Source organism: Triticum urartu, chromosome 1A (assembly GCF_056163025.1).
Source record: "Triticum urartu cultivar PI428250 chromosome 1A, HENAU_Tu73, whole genome shotgun sequence".
Lineage (NCBI taxonomy): Eukaryota > Viridiplantae > Streptophyta > Magnoliopsida > Poales > Poaceae > Triticum > Triticum urartu.
The window spans coordinates 511,563,948-511,585,267 of NC_141873.1; the positions used below are offsets into that span (position 1 = coordinate 511,563,948).

Genomic DNA, 21,320 nt, shown 5'->3' on the forward strand with positions numbered 1-21,320 from the left:
CGCCTATGGAGGCGCTTAGGAAAATAAATTAAATACGATGAAAATTAAGGAGTCGTGTGGAGCCTTCAAACTCGAAATATACCGCCGCCACAATGCCCACCACTTGTTTGACACTGGGCTCACATGCTTAGACTTCCCAGATTTCGATGAAGCTTGGGCTGGCCCTACCTGACCAACCTCTAGTTATCATGGAGACCATGAGGGGCTTCTACTTACATTTCTACAGAGATTTCCAAGCCTACTCATGGGGATCTGACAGTGCTCCATGCTCGTGATAGTGGAGGGCTCTGAGACCCAACCTCGCAAGGAACCAAAGCAAGACGGCGAATGGAGATATTCTCATTAGTCACCTAGAGCCATTTGTACCGTTCAGGATCCGCATAGCGCCTTAGCGGCTGGAAGAGGATATTAATTAGGTAGTGTGAGATTTCTACAAGCAGTTACGGACGATCCCCTCGTCGTGCCGCTACATGCCCTGACTACCACTCTGAAGGGCTTAACATGATAGATTTTGCAAAATCAAGAAAATGCAGATCAGGTCCGGTTCCCGGCTAAGAACCTCAGTAATAAGCTTAACTGAATTGGAGTACCTTGGGGCTTTTCTGAGTTGTATGAGTAGTTGTTTGGTATGTATATGGCTCATGAATCCTACACATGCCTTGTGTGACCCTTTTAATAGGATGGTATTCCTAAATGACTCAAAGTAAGTATCGAAAACAAAGCTCAAAGTCAAATAGATATCGTTTGTTTTATCCTTTTGTGTATGTGGGCCTCCACGCACCTTTGCTTCACCTCAATGGGGCTAAAACTGTTCATGTACTCAATACATCTGTTAGCATAGAGTTCCCCAAAACCCCATCTAGGGTCTAGATGTTCTTTCGTGACAACACTCTACTATTCTACAGGTGGTCTCCCATACATAGCTACCTTCCAATATGCCATTGACATGCTAACTCAATGCCCCCTTCCAATCGCTAATGTCTCATGCATCCGTGGAAGCGATTAAGGTCAAGAATAGTGGAACAAGGCATTGCACTATATGGATGATCGTTGCCCCTTAGATAAATAAACGATCCCCTATGGCTAACCCACATACTCTCACTCCTAGCTTGCACTATATTGAAGGATCAAAGATGCACTAAATGTTGACTAGAGGGAGATGAATAGTTCACTACCAAATTTAATCTTGTATTTGTTGCTCTTAGAATCTAGTGCAGAAACGTTAGTTCTCTAGATATGCAACCATGTGATGCATCCTATATAATGAATTACAACAAGCTAACAAGCTACAGAAGGAACATAATTAAGAAAGTAATGACAACAAGTAAAGCTAGGGTTAGAGAAAACTAAAAGTGATGGAGTCGAAGATGTAATCCAAAGCTCACGCTCTTGTGAGAGTGATAATCTTTGTTGGAGAGGTGGGAATAATGAATGTCGTCTCACTTAAGTCTCTGAGAACCTTGGTCAACGAATGCCCAAATCCCCTCTCGTTATTGGTAGCTCTTGGGGCGAGCTCCAAACCCTCACAAATGAGCATGAGGCAAAACCACACAACTTGGAAGCTCCCAAGAGACACCAACCATCTAGGGTTCCCCACAAACCCCAAAAGGTAACAAGATTCGCGAAGGATCTCGTGGGCAATCAACAAATTTAATCTTTGCTTTGGTGAAGTAGTAGATGGGATATCCTCTTGATAATCGCTCTAAAAGGATGGAAGGAATGGATGGCTAGGGAGGGGGGTCTCTTTTTTTAGGTGTACACCAATGGTGAAAAAAGTGTCGAACACTATTACACCAAATAGCACCAACCGACCAAAATAATATCATCACTGGCGGGCTTTTGGCCCGTCAGTGCCTCAGGGTCAGTGATGACATGGTCATCACAGATGGGTTGACTTGTCGGTCATCTATGTCTAACCAGTACTGACCACAAGCCAGTCAGTGTAATAGTACTATTCACTTTTGCGCGATTTGCGCTTTATTTATGTTTGGTTACCATCAGTGCAAATCAAATTGACATAAACATAGGAACACAATACACAAGCATAAATCATTCATTTGCGCACCAAGTACTTGCTTTTTCATAACACAATTCACATTTACATTTACACAATTCACAACCAACATATAGAGCATACTAGACAAAAAACACACTTCACGATACACATGTCATTGAATATATAGATTAGTCTACTAGTTGAGCCTCTTAACAAACTAGAGAGAGGACATATATTTTCTTACCGCTCTTTATCATACTTCATAATTAAACCCCTTGGTCATCTTCTTGTTTGCAGTACCACCAAAATATAAGTTTGCACACAACAAATTTGTCAAGACAATTAACATAAGATATTCATTGATTTATTTAATACACACATATAGTTAAAAATATCGTACCTAAGTTCAATGTAATTACCATACACTTGAGGACTCTCTCGGCTTCTCCAAGAAGCAAGAGGTAACGACATACATGAATATTTGTTGTGTGTTTCGAGATGGCAGTCTGCAAGACTTGATTCTGATCCTAATAAATTATTTTCCTCGCATGATCCTAACACTTGAGATCTTTGCTGTGCACACAACCCATATCTGAAATGATGAGTCTAGAGCTCAGACCTACCTGTCAGATTTCCTCTTCTCTTTTTTTGTGTAGTGTAACTAAAATATAAGGCAACTGCAATAAACATTTTATTTATATCTAGTTGAGTTTCATTAGACATCAAAAAGTAAAGTAACATGCATATGCATAGACCAAGTAGGTCGTTAACTTGAACCATATATTCTATGGTATCTCCTCTCTGACCTTGTAATCGCAAAGAATGCCTAATGAGGTAGTTGGTTGCGTTTTATACTATTTTCTAACATATTCATCACTACATTGTCACATATAGCAAACATAATATATAATAGTTTCAAATATATTCATGGGTACATGTGAACACATAGCATTGTAAGATTCATAACAAGATAATTACATGCATCCCAGAATTGTAACACATCCACAACATGCATAGCTTAAATGAAATTGCAACATAACTAGGAGGGAATGGAGCTCACCCCCTTTGGCCGGTGCCGCAACTGAAGAACATGATAGTAGCTGTTGGGTTTACCACCATGGCAAGCTTTTAAATCTAGGACGGTACGACCAATATAGGTCGATATATCACTTTTGGGGCTCTATCGATATAAACATAACATATCATTTTGTAAATATCGTTTTCAAACATATCATCCGATATGGACCGAAATATCGACCGATATCTAGCCCGATATGTCCACCAATATAGAATGACATGTAGATTACAACAATTATTTATTAGAATGCAGTGAAATAAGATTATGCATTTACAAATTCATTATATATTATCAAAGTCATGCACAATGTTTCATACGAATGCATATATATCGTATTGTTTTTAATCACAGAGTAAGGCTTTTGTCAATCTTTCCTTAGTTTCTTAATCAACAAGTTAATAAAATAGGAATCTAAAAGTGTCATGTTAAGACATTGACATCATATAATTTGTTTTACTAAAAATAAATATTTTGAACAAGAATAATGAAAAAAAACTAGACATGTTTTCTCTGGTATATCTACATATCGTCCGATATATCACCAGATATCCGACATCCCATATGTCGAAGCCAAACCAATATGAACTCGATATCCAATATTTTGAAGCGACCATACACAAAGGCATAGTAGACATGACCGGCGATAGAGATGACCGATAAATTCATCACCAAAAAGATTTTTAGAGCGTTGAATAGTGAGTATGACACCGTGTGCACATTGATCCAAATGATGTCAAACTAGAAAGATCTCAAACCAACGAAAGTCATTGGAAGGATTTTAGCTCATGACTCATGAGATGTGACCCAAAGACAAAGAAGAGCTCCGTAGCCAATATTTTTCTTTGCGGGGAAACTCCATAGCCAATCTAATAGTGGTGCTTACAAAGCTTCAAGCGATGTTCTCAATGCCTCAACGGAAAAACTTAAGGAAATATCCAATGACGAGATAAGCCTTATGGTCCATAACTTCAACAAGTTCTACAAGAACAAATACAAAGAGACAAGTTACTCCAAGTCAACACATGATGAGTCAAGATCTTCAAGCCGTGATCGCAATTACTATAATTGTGGAAGACCCGAATATTTCTCAACTAAGTGCACGTATCCTCCCAAGAGAAAAGATGACTGCCTCAAAGGGAGAGAAGGAGTAAGGATGATAGATATGAATGAAGACCATCCCGGAGAAGTAAGGAAATAGAGAAGAAGGACAAATACACCAAGAGATACTCAATCTAGACGAAGAACCCAAGATTATATTGAATATCCTGATCTGATTCCGACAACAACTCTGAGAGAAGTCACTCCAACTCCAACCATAGTCAAGATGAAGGTGTTGTCGGACTTGCTCTAGTTTCTTCCAAGTCCCGTGACATATTTGAGTCACCAAATGAAGGAATTGGTAGATTCTTGAGATGCTTCATGGCTAATGGCCCTAAGGAAACACATCCCGAATTCATTGATTTTAATAGTGATGAAGATGACTTTGCTTGATGAGGAAGAAAGTGATGTTAGCTATAATGAACTTGCTACTACACATGATAGTCAAGAAGAGTTGCTTGTTAATGATGAGGGATAATGAGCTTTTAACTAAATACCTAAACACTCTTAAGTTTGTCTCATGAAACTCACCACGAAGATCATAAGAAGTTACACTTCAGATGCTTAATTTGAAGCAAGAGCATGAGTTATTTAAAGCTATCAATGACGATCTTCGAAAGAAGAGTTCCTCTCATATTGACGATCTATGAAAGAAGAGGTTTTAACATGCGAATAGTACAAACTACAAAGTAATGTCATATCATTTTGTCTGGTGAAAGTGCTACAAATATTTTGATTACATGCATCAGTTAGGCAACTACAAGCAACAAAGAGCACTCGACCAGGCAGGGTGCAACACCTACAATACCTACAACACAACAACAACCAGCGAACAGACCAAACACCCGTTGATGACAATGACTACCTATCCACCTTCTCTGGCTACACCCCTTCGGCACCATGCAACGCTCGCCGTCGTCGCTGGTGTCGTCATCAACATCGAATGGCCGACAAATAACTTGCCTGCCTGCTCCGAGGTTGAGTGAGCCCAATGCCATTTGTCTGAGTAATGGGAGGACCTAGGGTGATGCGACTAAGGGGCCAAACGAAGCGCCAGAGACCGAGGAAGCATGACAAGGTGGCGACGTCGTTCCTCTCTCCACGCAAGCTCGGCGGCGAAGACATGGTTTGATCGAGCCAGCTTAAAGACAAAACGAGTGAGGGGTATTTTCATCCAAATAAAACCGACAAGTGTGCCCATACACCAAAAGAGGGAAGAAAACACAAATTGTGTCATTTTGTCCAATTATGACTCAAACATGCACTCCATCCATTTTATCCACTTTGCTTATTAGCTTTGTCTTTAACTCAAACATCTACAATACCATTTTATAAAAGTCAAAGAGATGTAACTGGGAAGATCATCTTTCTTTTTCCTCTCGCAAGCTGATCAGGGCAAAGCTTCGCAACCCCTCGATCTCTGCCGGTGAGCTGGTGAATTTGCCTCCCTCTGCCTGCCGCTCCGGCGACCGGTGGTCGGGAGGGGAATCCTGGTGCCTCGGCTTCGGCTAGTAGACATCTTACGTGTTTAGTCCTCGCAGGGGCGTCGCTTCATCTTCGAGTTTGTCTTTAGGACTCTGATCTTCCTTGAGATCGTTCGTTGGGACGGATTTTGACAAAACTTTGATGTAGATTCCTGCCTGCTCCTGGGAGCAACCATGTTAATGTCTCTCTTCGTTTGTATGCGAGGACGGGATTTGATGCGAGGTTCTTCAAATCAATTCAAGAGTTTAAGGAGGACGACCGCGGCTCCGGGACATTGCTCCTTAGGGGCACATCGCACGAAGCGTAATGTAACACTTCTACGTCCGGATGTCCTTCAAAAAAAGTCAAACAGATGTATGCTAGTGGATCCCATTGGCAGGGGAATGCGCTCCTCACCCCTGGGAGCAATACAGAAGAACAGAGCACCCTCCCACCTGAATCGCTCGCCCCTGCCGCAGCCCCAGTTTCAAACCAAAACCGCACCGCCGCCCCTGCCCTGCCCTGCCCTGCCGCCCCCCTCCCCCGCAATGGCGTCGGGCTCCTCCCGAGGTCACGTCGACCAGGTAAACCCCTAAACCTAGCTCTTCCCTACCGTCTCCTGCCTCCAACCCCTAAGCCCCTGCCGGATCCGCCCCTCCCCAGTTCTTCGCGGCCAAGAAGCGGAGGCCCTCGTCGCAGCATGGGAGCCCCGGGGCCGCCAAGGGCTCCCTGGCGGGGTACCTGGTCCGGTCCCCTCCCGCCGCCGCGGCGTCGGCGGCGGCGGCGTCGTCAGCGGCCCTCGCCGGCTCCCCCTCGGGCGCCCGGAGGAGCCTCGCGGCGTCCATGAACGCCGACATCGCCAATTCCGCCGCGGCGATGAATGTCGATGCGGGCGATTCCGCGGCGGCGGCACCGGACTACGGGGACGACCTGGAGATGAAGCGGTTCACCATGGAGTTCCTGTCCCATTACTGCAGGTGAGGGATTCGTGTCGTTTTGGTGCCAAGAACCACTCTTGTCCCCATTGCCGCAGCCCGCAGGATACCCATTCTTTGTTGTTTTGGTGCCAAGAACCATTACTGTCTTGCGCGAAATTCAGGCTGTTATCGTCCTTGTTGCAGTGATATCCCGTCTGTTATGATGTCTGATGCTGGCAAGGGCGAACCAGACAAGAATCAGAAGAGGAGTGCGGTCAACTCCTTCTTGGCTCCCTGCGACGACAGATCTGCCAAGAAGCAGTGCGTTTCTCGTTGTGATGCCGTCGAAGTTCCAAGGGTTAAGGTAAGACAGAATGATTATTCTCTGAAGGTGATGCAGGAGCTGTGACTGACGGTTCTATGCACTGCAGGAATTAGGGGATAACATGCCCTTGAAATGGGTTGGTAATCACGGTGCTTCAGAACCTCTTGAGGTATGGTGGATCCAAAGAACGATCAAATTTCGAAGCTGTTTGTGAAATTCTATGTTTTAGTAGCTTTTGGTGATATGCGAAGCTGTTCTTTTTGCAGGGGTTACACGAGGGGGCGAAGCTAAACGGTGAGGGATTTGCGGCCTTGCAAAGGTCCAGCTTTACCCCATATGCTGCGCAGAAAATGGCTGGGTTTTCTGCAGCACCCGGGGAGACCCCAAAATCTGCATCATCCCTGATTTCACCAGGGGAGGACTTCTGGAATGCCGCAATGGAATTTGCTGATGACGTCTCTGCTATGGCTGATAAGGGTCCTCGAAGGCGACACTGTGATGCTGCAGAGGACAAGTCGTCCTGTGCAGTTGCACTGGGTTCTAAGACTCTTCCTAGATCAGGAATTGAGGAATTTAACTGTGAAAATACAGTAGGTAGCAATCCCATGAAGCAGATAGACACGTTCTCAAATACAGCAGAATTAGCAGCGGCAAATAGACAGCATAAAAACAACTCTCCTTTGCCTGTGAAGCATTTGGATTTCTTTCATGAGGATGCAATTCAAGTTTCAGGCCTGGAAGGTAAAGAAAAATGTGACACTGTTCCCAGAAGTGCACAAGTGAACCAGGGTCGACCGATGGACAGTAACTTTCATAGAACAGAAAACCTCATGCATTCTGTAGATGACATTAAGACAATTACTTTGTCAGAGTCAAAAACTGCAGGGATGGGTCATTCAATTGATGTGGGCAGCAGAGGTTCTTGTATGATTAAGAGTGACCTCAATCAACTGACCCATGGTGAGACTAAACCGCTAGCTGCACATTTGAATCCTGGCAAGCCTAACAGAGATTCCAAGAGTAAGTTTGCTTCTCAAAGAGTGGAAACTTGCACTCCTACCAGCTCTGTTCCTCTAAAGGATCACTCCAAGCTCTCAAGCTGGCTCCCTCATGAGCTTTGTGCTATATACATGAAAAAAGGCATTCCACAGCTATATCCATGGCAGGTTAGCTTTGACTGTTTTTTTCTTCAATCAAATGTCACATACTCTTATGTACATAAAATTGCTGCCCCTATCAAGCATAAAATTGTGTGACTGTACTGTTAGTTCAACATAAAATTGCTGCCCCTATCAAGCATTATTATGTACATTGGCTAATCGTGTCCAGTACTCTGCTCTTAGTAAAATTGTGGGACTGTACTGTTAGTTCAATCATGTTAATAAAAACTGTCTTACAAACTTCTGTTGTAACTCTCAACTTATGCTCCTCTTATCATATGCAAAGTTGCAAACTACCTATTTCCTCCACATTCTGTGTACTAAGTGGTTCGTATGCCACAGGCTACTTCTCTACTATATGATCTATGCAAAGGATTCAGATGGAGAAGCTTTTACTACTTCTCCACAATTTATTTTACATCCGACGAACCTGACCCATTGCAGTGCACTACTTTCCTAAATACACACTTTTCCTTGTTTATTCTGAGCACAGTACGTATATGTCAGAATTTTGCATGTGTTTTTGTATTGGTGTGTTTGTGCACTCTAACGGCTATATATTTCATTGAGTTTTTTTTTTGAGTATTTGACCATTATGTTACGCCAAAACCAAGTGTTGCCCACTGATGGGGAACAAATTATTTTAAAAAACTATCTGTCTTGTGCTTGTCCAAAGATTCGATTTTTTCTTATGAAGTATCCTGTACCATCATAAGCAGTTAATGGGTTCCTTATATATTGGCTCTAGAACCTAAACGATAATACTATTTAATAGGAAATCTAAAGGGTAGCTCCAAAAAGAAATATCCAAAGTTGCAAACTATTACAATCCCTAAATTATGGTTAGGTTCAGTGTCACATGTGTTGATTTGCTCTTTCTGTGCCTGGTTGGGTAAATATACCCACAGTACTTTAACAACAATACTTTTTTGATTGCATTACTTATCTTTTATTCATTTATGTTCCATGTCTATTGCAGGTGGAGTGTTTACTTGTGGATGGTGTCTTGGAGAATCGCAATCTTGTATATTGCGCATCTACGAGGTACTAGGAGGTTTTTACATGTTTTTTTCTTCTGTTGATTAGTCTCAGTACCCAATGATTCAGCCTGATCTTGTTGCTTTTCTGTAGCTTTTTGATTCTATTATTCTAAAATATGTACTTCTCTATGATTCACTAATAGTATGAAGTGAGAACAGTGCATATTCCATGTAACTTCTTAAATCTACTGATGTTCCTTATGTTGTTCTTATGTTGCAGTGCTGGTAAAAGTTTTGTTGCTGAAGTGCTGATGTTGAGACGGATATTGTCCAGTCAAAAGATAGCAATTCTAGTCCTTCCATATGTTTCATTATGTGCTGAAAAGGTACATATTTGCATTGAGCTCAGCAATATTTGTACTCTTCAACTCGTGGTTTTTTGGGGCTCTGATTAATTGACTATTCAACTTCTTACAGGCTGAACATCTCGAGCAACTTCTTGCGCCACTGGGTAAGCATGTCCGTAGCTACTATGGGAATCAGGGGGGAGGGTCGCTTCCTAAAGATACATCAGTTGCTGTATGTACCATAGAGAAGGCGAATTCTTTGGTAAACAAGTTGTTGGAGGATGGCCGCCTTTCTGAACTTGGTATAATTGTAATAGATGAGCTTCATATGGTAAGTTCATCTAACCATTGTGCTTCTCAAGATCTTTTATCTTTTATCTTTTGACACCAGATCTCTTATCTTTTGGTTCACCTTTGTTCTTTGTGTTTACTCACATGACATAATCATGTCCAGTATTCCTGGGATTTTTGACTTGTACATTTGAACTCATGTATGATTGTATACTAAAAAGTTAGTATAATACACTAGCACCATTAAGAATAGGCATGCAATTGTATCTAAGTAATTCTGTGATTCAATGGCGAGGCAACGTATGGAAAACCCTTGAATTCACAATTACAAGCACATATGCGTAGCCCTATTTTTATGTCTCTGAAGAAGGGAATACACTCCGTTAAAGTATCCTACACTCCAACAATACAAATAGAACTGCCTTTAAAGCAGCCATTATAATATGAAGGATATCTTTATCTATGCATGAATGCATCCAGTCCCCTCTTGTCATCTGAACTTCTGAAGTAGTTATACCCTCCTTACTCCTGCTTCCTCATTGTTGAAGGACATGTAAAGTTTTTCCTGTTTACACATCCGAAAAGTTTCTCTAATATACAACTGTTTTATAGGTTGGTGATCAGCACAGAGGGTACCTTTTGGAGCTGATGCTCACAAAACTTCGGTATGCCGCTGGTGAAGGAAATTCAGAATCATCTAGTGGAGAAACTTCAGGTTCTAGCAGTGGGAAGGCGGGTGCCACCCATGGATTACAGATTATTGGTATGAGTGCTACTATGCCCAACGTTGCAGCTGTAGCTGACTGGCTTCAAGTAAGAACTCTATTGTCGCTTTCATCCATATCTACTTTTTTGTCAATGTTGTTGTCTACCTTAAACAGGCATGCTGTGCAACTATCCAGAGATGATTAACTATACGACTGGAGTTATATCACCATATTAATAGATGGAAATTTCTTGTATGATTTGTTTCTCTAAAAAGTGCTCGGTGCTAGGTAAACAGCAGCTAGTGCCTAAGCGGCGGCCTAACAGTCAGTGGATATGCAGTGCACGCTACAGCACAAATATAGTAAATCAGTGGAAATTCTGCAGAGTTGATGCATACATTATTTTTTATCAGCAGTCAACTAAAATCTCTTCAGCGCCTACTATGTGTTCAAGAAAAATGTTCAATCACCAAACTATGTGACTGTTGTTATGGAGCCTACAAGCTAGCCCATGTGATCAACTTTATTGTACTATTCGTTATGCAACCTAATTTGTTTCTAGCACCCGGAACCCAATTTATGAGGTTTGTACAGGACTACAAGGCCTGTTTTTTATTGGGCCATAGGAATGTTTGAATGTCTTTCATTGTCCTGTACGAAGCGATATTATACTTCACTGCAAACTTTTCGATAATTGATGGCTCTCTGACGCAACACCAGGCCGCACTTTATCAAACTGCCTTTCGACCCGTCCCGTTGGAGGAGTTTATCAAAGTTGGTAATCAAATATTTGATAAAGACATGAATATTGTACGCGTACTTCCAAAAATAGCTGATATTGGTGGTAAGGATCCAGATCATATTGTTGAGTTGTGCAATGAGGTAAATTCAATATAAACTCTCCAGCCATTCTCAGTTCCCTTCTCTAGTTCCTAAGATAAATGCATAATCCACTTATTTTGCCCCTTCAGGTTGTTCTGGAGGGTCATTCTGTTCTTTTGTTTTGCTCCAGCCGAAAAGGCTGTGAATCAACTGCAAAGCATATTGCAAAGTACTTGAAAGTAGCTAATGTTGGTTCAAAAGAAGGCTCAGAGTTCCGAGATGCTGCTTCTGCAGTTGAAGCCTTGAAGAGGTGTCCTGCTGGGTTAGATCCTGTATTGGAAGAAACCCTCCCATTTGGTGTTGCATACCACCATGCTGGTCTCACGGTAATATATTTTTACTCTACATTCTACCTTCATCATTTACAACAATATAATCTACGTCTGACTGTTTAATTTGACACCATTCATTTGCTGTTATCGCTGCTGTGGGCATTTGCAAGTTGCATTAAATATCTGAATGCCCATTTTTACTGCGGTTGAGTAGGTTGCTGTTTGAGTATGTTTATGGCTGTGAAAACATTGCTTTTATTCTTGTGGGGAAAAATGTTGCTCTTTTGGTTTCATGACAACTTCTCTCTTTCAGTTTTCACGTGCAAGTACATATTTTTTTTATGATCATGATGCGAATGCACCACCAGATGGAGTTTATGATCTGTGTCTCATTCTGTCTTTAGTTCCTGTTACAGCCTGCTATTTTTCAGGTTAATGAGACATTGTGGAAATGTTGCTCCTTTGAATTTCATGACACCTTTTCTCTTTCAGTTTTAGTGCAAGTACATGTTTTTGATGATCATGATGAGAATGCACCACCAGCTCACAAGTTCATAATACATGTCTCTGTTCTGCTTTTAATGACTTCTACAACCTACTCTTTTGTCAGGTTGAGGAGAGAGACATTGTGGAAACATGCTACCGTAAAGGCCTTGTCCGAGTTTTGACTGCCACATCAACTTTAGCTGCTGGAGTAAACTTGCCTGCCAGACGAGTTATATTCAGACAACCTAGGATAGGTCGTGATTTCATTGATGGGACTCGCTATAGACAGATGGCTGGCCGTGCTGGTCGAACTGGAATAGACACAAAAGGAGAGAGTGTAAGCTATACAACCTACATTGGCATTTTAAGTTTGTAGCTATTCATTTATGCACTGCGAAATAATTCTTATTTTTTGACCTGCGGCCAAATTACAAGGTTTCTTCTGATACATATGTTTGAATACAGATACTTGTATGTAGGCCTGAAGAGGTAAAGAGGATAACAGGTATTGTTAGAAGTGATTGTCCCCCCTTGCAGTCATGCCTCTCAGAAGACAAAAATGGAATGACTCATGCAATTATGGAAGTTGTTGCTGGTGGGATCGTGCAAACTGCAAGTGATATTCATCGATATGTGAGATGTACGCTGCTTAACTCCACCAAATCTTTTGACGATGTCGTAAAGTCTGCTCAAGACTCCCTTCGTTGGTTATGCCATAAAAGGTTTGTTGAGTGGAACAATGACACCAAGATATACTCCACCACTCCACTTGGGCGAGCATCTTTTGGCAGTTCTCTCAATCCTGAGGAATCACTGGTAGGTTACTTTCTCTTGTATGTTTTCTTTATTTTTCATTAGGCGTTACCAACCATTGTTTATCACTACAGGTTGTGCTTGATGATCTTTCAAGGGCAAGAGAAGGTTTTGTTCTGGCATCTGATTTGCATTTAGTCTACTTGGTAACCCCAATAAATGTAGAAGTTGAACCTGACTGGGAATTATACTACGAGAGGTTCATGCAACTGTCTTCTCTTGAGCAGGTACACATCTTCTGTTGCATCTGCAAAACTTGTTTCTGACATTTAACTTGATCGTGTGTACTATTTTCAAATTATACTTGTTTTCATTGGACACCAAGATAGTGTTTGCAAGTCTATTTTCAAATAGCAACCTCGTCGTGATAACGACAATTGGTGCAAACTATGTCAAAATCAAACATTTGTACACTAGCAATTCATTTTCACATAGTGCACATCTATTTTATTTTTTGAATTGTTGATTTTTTGGTAATCTTGAATGCAGTCAGTTGGCAACCGGGTTGGAGTAACAGAACCTTTCTTGATGCACATGGCTCATGGGGCAGCAATGCCTATTCGTGGAAGGCCCAAGAAAAACACTAGTGGAGGTTCTGGTGCAAACACTCTTATTAATGACCAGTCGCTTAGAGTATCTAAGCGCTTTTATGTGGCGCTGATGATATCAAGGCTGGCTCAGGTATAATTCAACTTCTAGTTGATTATTTACCAGATAACTTACTATTCCTGACATTGATCTATTGTATTCCCTCTCTTTCTCGTCTATAAGGCACACACGTATTTCTAGATCATCAATCTGACCGACGAATTATGAGTTATATAATATACTTTGCGTACTATATAGTACATACTTTGTTGGTTAAGCTGATGATCTTGGAATACGAGCGTGCCTTATAAACTGAAAGGGAGGGAGTGCTGGCCAAGTGATATAGCTTTAATGTTTTGGTGTCTTTTTGCATTTACATATATAGTGTGATCAATATATGAAGTTTTAATGCATTTAATTTTTTCAATCTTCCAGGAGATTCCTGTCACAGATGTTTGTGAATCATTTAAAGTTGCTAGAGGTACGATTCAAGCCTTGCAGGAAAATGCTGGCAGGTTTGCTTCAATGGTTTCTGCCTTTTGTCAGAGACTTGGTTGGCAGGATTTAGAAGGTCTTGTTGCCAAGTTCCAAAACCGTGTCTCGTTTGGAGTTAGGGCAGAGATCGCAGAACTTACAACAATTCCATTCGTCAAGGTTTGTCATGTCACTATTAGATGACTTATCCAAGTACTGCCACTTGCGACTTGCATATTCTTACCTTATTGAGTCATTGTATGTATCATGGATGCAGGGCTCACGTGCAAGGGCTCTTTATAACTCTGGTTTGCGTACCCCTGTTACCATTGCTGAAGCATCTATTCCTGAAATTGCAAAAGCTCTTTTCGAAAATTCTTGGTCTGGTCAAGGTCGGTGCTCCATCTATACTTGAGCTTTTGCCTTCTAATATGTTTGATGTACCTTTTCATGTAACTTACTGGGTCTTATGTAAGCAGCAGTAGTGTATTACTGGTAAGTGGTGGTGTTGGTGGTAATAGCAGCAATAGCAGTAGTATTAAATCAGCAGCGGCAGTAGTAGTGGAACTCACAAATTACTATGGAACAAAGGACCTTTTGTCTTCTGGAGAAGGCCCGCACAAGTGCACATAGTTCAAATGTGCTGTTAAGTATTCCATATTAGCATTTACTTGCTCCATCTGCTTTTGTTTTCCATCAGTAGTTACGTAGTTGCTTTTTGGTCAGTCTTTTATATCCATCATTTGGTTATTTTTTTGTGCATTTGCCTTCTCTTATGTCATTTTATTCAATTGATTAGATGATTCTGGGTTACGGCGAATGCAATTTGGTATAGCCAAGAAAATAAAAAATGGAGCTCGCAGAATTGTTCTTGAGGAGGCAGAAGCAGCCAGAGTAGCAGCATTCTCAGCTTTCAAATCACTTGGGGTAGAAGTTCCTCAGTTTACCACACCTCTGCTCCCAGCTAGTGAGGACTCTCCACCTCGAGATGTTATGGTATTTCCTGGTGCAGGTCATGCTAAGTGCCATGAGTCAGTTTTAGGGGCACATGTTGGCGATGAAAGAAACATCTGCTCTGATTATGTTCCTCAAAGGGCTTCTACAGAGATTGTAGGGGAGGATATGCACCCTGTTTCTACCATTCATATTAAAGAGAGCCAAGGAATAGCGAATAGTGTCGACATTGCTAGTATGCAAGAAGCATCACCTTTATCAACGCTGCCCAGCAGAAATGTGCCTGACAAAGGTCCTGTCAATGCACATAACTTCCCTGGAGGGTTCGATGGTTTCCTTGATCAGTGGTCTTCTGTTGATGAATTTTCTTTTGATCTTCATTTTGTTAAGAGATCAAGTAAACTATCTTTGACCATTTTTGAAATTCTTGGGTTAGCTGTTTGCTGGGAAAATTCACCCGTCTACTACTGCAATTTCCCGAAAGACCTAACCCCAACTGGTAGCAATGATTCTGTTGAACTGTGGGAAGGATTTAGGAGAAGATGGAGTAGAATAGTTGGCATTATGCAGCAAAAGATTGTAAAGAAAACGACATGGAATTTGAAGATTCAGATTCAGGCACTTAAATCTCCCTGTGTTTCTTGTCAACGGCTTGCTAGGCTTCACCTCGACCCTAAAACATTGAACAATATTGAAGTCCTAGACAGCACATATGTGTTACTACCACCAATCTCTGTCTATAATGGGCTGGACATATGCTTGGTGGCATGGATTCTCTGGCCAGACGAGGAAAGCAAAACAGTGCCAAACCTCGAGAAGGTACAATATTTTATTTTGTGACCCACAGTTCCTTTTATAATACATTTTTCCAAAAAAAACTGATTTCTTTCAACTTCTCCAACAGCCAACCATTTCTAATTTTAATTTCGAGCTATTTCAAATGTTTTTCTGTCATCTAAATTCTGATTTATTTCTGATAAATAGTTAGTGAAGAGACGGCTACCAAGTGAGGCTGCAGCAGCAGCAAATCGGGATGGCAGATGGAGGAATCAGATGCACAAAGCAGCTCACAATGGTTGCTGTAGGCGTGCTGCGCAGACAAGGGCGCTGGGTTCTGTTTTGCTGAAGTTGCTTGTTTCTCAAAATCTCAGTGATTTGATTGAAACAGTTGAGGGTCCATTGGTATATTCTGCACCTTTGCCTAATGCAAATTGTTACGGAATGCTTTAATACCTCATTAAAAAAATAAATGCTTTAGTACTAATGATATACTTATGGATAGGTAAATGTGCTTGCTGATATGGAATTATGGGGAATTGGTGCTGACATGGATGCATGTCTCCGTGCGAGGCATATTATAATAACAAGGCTGAAGGAGCTAGACAAAGAAGCATACAAATTAGCGGGCAAGAGTTTCTCACTAAATGCAAATGCTGACATCGCTGACATTCTTTTTACTCACTTAAAACTGCCAGTCCCAAAAGGGTGCGAGAAAGGGAAGTTGCATCCTAGCACTGACAAGCAGTGTCTAGACCATCTAAGGTAATGTTTATTATTTCCTCATTGTTTGGGAGGTGAACATTTTTCATGCTTAGCACTCCCTCTGTAAAGAACTATAAGAGCGTTTAGATCACTACTTTAGAGGGAGTAACTGTTATTCTGTTGATTCTTTTGTCAGTCTGAAGCAAATTTCTAAATCTGTTCAGTCTAAGACATTAGTCCCAACCTCAGAGGATTTTACATGATTTACACTATTAATTCAAATTACATACGAGTTGCCAATTGCTAGGGAGCATGCCAGTCTCTCTCTCACACAGGTCATGATAAACCATCGCTGTCATCTCACCAAGCTTCACTTCCCCTATTGCCGCTGCGTTCATTTGAGTTCCATCTAGGCCTGCGTCAGGCACCTTCTAAGTGAACCTCTTAGAAATCGGCACCAGTTGGTCAACAGCGATATCTTTATGCTCAGCACTACATCTTCCAAAAAACAGTTCAACCGATTGAGCTGTCACTGTCAGACTGGTGCGCTCATGAGGTGCAAGAAACACATGCCACACAATAAAAATGGAGAAAACTAGAATAATTGAGCTTCTTTCCACAAAGACACTCTATGAGATGCCATGTAATATCAGGGCATCAGCAGAGCTCAAGAACTTGAAGATGCTTATGCTCAGACAAGCCACTCTGAGCACAAACGCCTGTAAGCTTGTCAGGGAGAATCTTCTTTATTTTCTATCACATCTATTTGATTTTTTAGCACTTTGTCCTTTGTGTCTTTCTTCAACATTCAGCTACTCAACTGTTGACAACAAAGTCGTGGCGAATGTGGACTAGAATAGCTCTAGCTGAACTTGTCAATTACTACCTCTGTATCAAAATATATGGCGATTTGAACTGCAAAAATGCCATATATTTTCATACGGAGGAGTAGATCAGTATTTTTGTTAAGTAGTTGATCAGTAATTTGTGAGGGCCTTATTTAGTTTTTTTAAATAGTGTATTTTCTTCTTTTTTCTTCAGGGATCTACACCCAATCGTCTCAGTAATTAAGGAACATAGAACATTGGCCAAACTGTTGAATGGCACATTGGGGTCCATTTGTTCACGGGCTAAGTTGTGCATCCAATCCCAAAGGTACATCATACATGGAAATTGGCTTCAGACATCAACTGCTACTGGCCGTCTATCAATGGAAGAGCCAAATCTCCAGGTTATTCACCTTTTATCCTTATGTTTCATTTGGTTTGATATTCATATATAGTTACCAATAACTGTCTGAATTATTATTTGCAGAGTGTTGAGCACATGGTGGATTTCACAACAAGAAAGAATGATAAAGATTTCACAAGCATGTCAATGGTTGATCATCATGAAATCAATGCCCGTGAATTTTTTGTTCCCACTCAAGTATTGCTCGTTTCAACCATTGTTTGCCTTTTGAATATTCCTAAAACTGCTATAATGATAATTTCATGGCCTCCTCCCTCTTTCTTTTAATAGGAAAACTGGTTGTTGGTAACTGCTGATTACTCCCAGATAGAGCTGCGTTTTATGGCGCATTTTTCTAAAGATCCTGTATTGATCGAGCTTCTAAGTAAACCAGATGTTGATGTGTTTACTATGATTGCCTCAAGATGGAGTGGCAAAGAAGAGTCTTTGGTCTCTTCTAAGGACCGAGATAACACAAAGAGATTTATTTATGGCATCCTTTATGGAATGGGCGCCAACTCCCTTGCAGAACAACTTCAATGCAGCCCAGCAGAAGCTGCACAGAAAATTCAGAGTTTCAAGAGATTCTTTCCAGGCGTTTCTTCGTGGCTACAACAAGCCGTGGCATCATGTCGCCAAAAAGGGTGAGTTTTCTTTTCAGTAGCCATTTCTCCTCGTAATTTCTAATATGTGTTGTCTTCCTTGATGCTGGTTCGGAATTGTTCATTAGGTCTATAAAAACAATATTAGTCTAAACATTTCTATTAATCATTCACCTGTATCTCTTGATTGTTTCTCCAACATTAGCATACTTTCCATTATAACTTTGGTTGATATTTTAAATGTAAACTTCAAAGGTTCCTTGAAGTCATCTGATATTGCATGTTGTTATGCTAACCCCTTTCCATACATATATTAAATCACATTATTGTCTATCTTATATTGGGAATACCATTTCTTATCTCAAAGATAGGGTAGTCTGACACTACAATAATTTAGTTCTATCCGGGATTCAAGAAAGTGCTTCTTTGCCTGGTTTGCTCTTTCAAAACTACTTCGTGATTTAAAGCTTGAAATAGACACTAGAGGCATTTTTGAACATTTTGAAGGACCCATTTGTTTAGGAGAAAACCAGCAGCAATCCAGCGGTACTGGCTGCTGGTTTTCTGACCCCTGGTTCTATCCAACATCAATGACAAATGAGCCTTTTCAACATATATCCGCATTCACATGCGTCACCCTATTATGGAATATGTATTCTCCACTCCACTTTTTTTTAGTACCACCACATCAAAGCTTACTCAAGGTAACTTCAAAATTATAATATCTTACAGATATATTGAGACCTTGATGGGACGGAGACGTTTTCTTTCAAAAATTACCGCTGGAAACAGCAGAGAGAAAGCTCAAGCACAGAGACAAGCAGTTAATTCTATTTGCCAGGTTAGCAAACGTTTGTCCTGCTTTTGTTGCTAGTTTCATTGTATTAATGTATTATTATATGCAGGGTTCTGCTGCTGATATTATCAAGGTGGCTATGCTTAAGGTTCATTCTGTAATTACCAATGGGAGTAACACAGTTGATTCCATGGATGGGCTTATGCAAAACTTTTCACAAATCAGAGGGCGGTGTCACCTTCTTTTGCAGGTATTTTACAACTTGGTCATCACCCATTTTTCTCGCTTTCTGTTTATTTATTTTTTAAATATAGATAGCTTAGAGTTATGTTTTGCGTTTTGTAGGTGCATGATGAACTTGTGCTTGAAGTTGACCCGTCTATGGTAGCAGAGGCTGTAAATCTGCTACAGATAAGCATGGAAACTGCAGCTCCACTTTTGGGTATCATTTTTATGCTGAACTGAATGGTATCGGTTGATTTTCATTTCAAAGCTGAAAACTGAATTGCTGTTTGTTTCTTGCCCAGTACCTTTACGTGCTAAAGTAAAGGTTGGAAAAACTTGGGGTTCTCTTCAGCCTTTCCAGCCAGAGCCTTGATGGTGAATGCCACCTCGCAATACCCAGGAAATCACATTTTTCATCTTTTGTCAAGACAATAGCCATGGCCATCATAAAGCTGGGTTAGTTCTGACTTCTCTGAAGCAACATTTAATCTACCGTTAATGCCACAACATGCTTCTCTGATACCACGTTTAATCTACCACATAAATCACATGCCTTACTGCGTACGTTTTCTATTTGGTTTGATGAAATTAATTTGCCTTTGGTCTCTTTTGGGTGTCTCTGGAACTTGGATTGAATCAGGTCATGATGCTTTCTGGTCTCTATCAGATGGGCCCGCGGTTGCTTTGTGTCTTTTGATATGGTATCAAATAATGACCTGTGATGCGCTGTAGCATATGAAGGCGATTATTCCATCATCAATCAACTCAGAGATTCCAACTGGCAAGAGGTCATTTTTTCGAGAGCATTACCTGGCAAGAGGACACGATGAGTGTGCATGCAGTTCCTCCAATTTCTGTGAGGATATCACCGAGCAAGCTTGTACATATGTTATGAAATGCATTGCCTGAAGCTTAGGGCATCTTGTTTGCTGGGAAATCTGGAGAGCGGAATCTACACATTTTCGACACGGATCCCCATCTCGGGCCATCTCCATCATCACAGACGAGGCCACCCACAGGAACCAACCTGGTGGCTCCATTCTCTTTGATCCTGGTTGAGTGCGTTTGCACCAGTGTTTGTACAGCAAAGGTTGTTCCTCATGGTGTAGGCATCCAGTGTCTACCTTTTGTCTTCCCCTTCCTTTTCTCTTTTGTTCGGTTTGCTGTTGTGCTTGGCCATCCTGGCCAAGATCAATGGAATCTTAGCAGCTCTCCTGCTGACATAAAAAAGAATGTAGTGATGGAAAAAGGGATATACACACGTACATGCGACTGAACTGATGGAAGGGCAGAGCAATGTTTTTGATGCTTGCATATTGCCCCCCCTGTAGAAAATCCATGTGTGCATAATTGTAATTGCAATGATGTTACTTGTGTTCTTCAGGGGTGTATAAGGTTTGAGCCCAGCTCATATGGTGGACCTGGGTTTTGGTCATTTTAACTTGTCGAAATATCTGGTTCATCTTGTGGGTTGTTCAACATAAGGTATGTGCAATATTGCTGGTTTGCTTGCAATATTTTTTTACCGTGTTGTCTACTTACGATAGCGAGCAGCATTTTTGGTCTGAGTTGGTTTATGTTAGGGTGTGTTTGGTTGAAGGGAGATGCTAGGGTGGATAAGGGTATCCCCCATCCATCTGGCTAAGGATAGCCATTTTTTTTTGTTTGGTTGGTGGGTGGTGTTAGCCCATGTTTTATTGGTTCGCTGGAGAATCATGTTTGGGATTTTTCCCTGTTGCCTAATCCCTTTCAGCTGCTGCAGGAAAAATAAAAGGACACACACAGCACACCGCACACAGCATGTACACCGCGCACACCTCCGCGTACACAGCGTACAACATCGGCCGCTCGTGTACAGTGTACGGCCGCCTGCGTACAGCTTACACCACGACATAGGCTGCCTATGCACGCAGCTCACTCACGTTCACACAGTGGCGGATCTAGAAATAAAATGAAGAGTGTGCATACTTTAAAAAAACTGAAGTCTATTTTAATTAGCTTGCGCGAGCCTTAAAAATCAGTTAATTTTTACATGGCGAAAAAATGTTTTCCAATAATCTGGCTGTGCCATGGCACACCCCTGGATACGCCACTACGCTCACACCACACACAATTGTACATGGACGCATGTGTAGCTCACCTACACCACATAC

General features: G+C 41.3%; 1 protein-coding gene across 1 annotated transcript; it reads left to right on the forward strand.

Annotated features, from left to right (window-relative positions):
- Positions 1-6,061: 6,061 nt before the first annotated feature.
- On the forward strand, positions 6,062-20,587 carry LOC125523335 (MUS308 and mammalian DNA polymerase-like protein). Its single transcript, XM_048688386.2, has 28 exons — positions 6,062-6,220; positions 6,300-6,613; positions 6,758-6,917; positions 6,985-7,047; positions 7,145-8,044; positions 9,018-9,082; positions 9,299-9,404; positions 9,496-9,696; positions 10,269-10,469; positions 11,084-11,245; positions 11,335-11,571; positions 12,128-12,340; positions 12,469-12,819; positions 12,891-13,043; positions 13,306-13,497; positions 13,840-14,058; positions 14,156-14,270; positions 14,678-15,651; positions 15,817-16,014; positions 16,115-16,374; positions 17,356-17,545; positions 17,629-17,742; positions 17,836-18,188; positions 18,879-18,987; positions 19,052-19,192; positions 19,288-19,384; positions 19,470-19,623; positions 19,808-20,587. Exons 1-27 carry the CDS (start codon positions 6,185-6,187, stop codon positions 19,538-19,540), a joined length of 6,195 nt encoding a protein of 2,064 aa, XP_048544343.1. The 5' UTR covers positions 6,062-6,184; the 3' UTR covers positions 19,541-19,623; positions 19,808-20,587.
- The last annotated feature ends 733 nt before the right edge of the window (positions 20,588-21,320 follow it).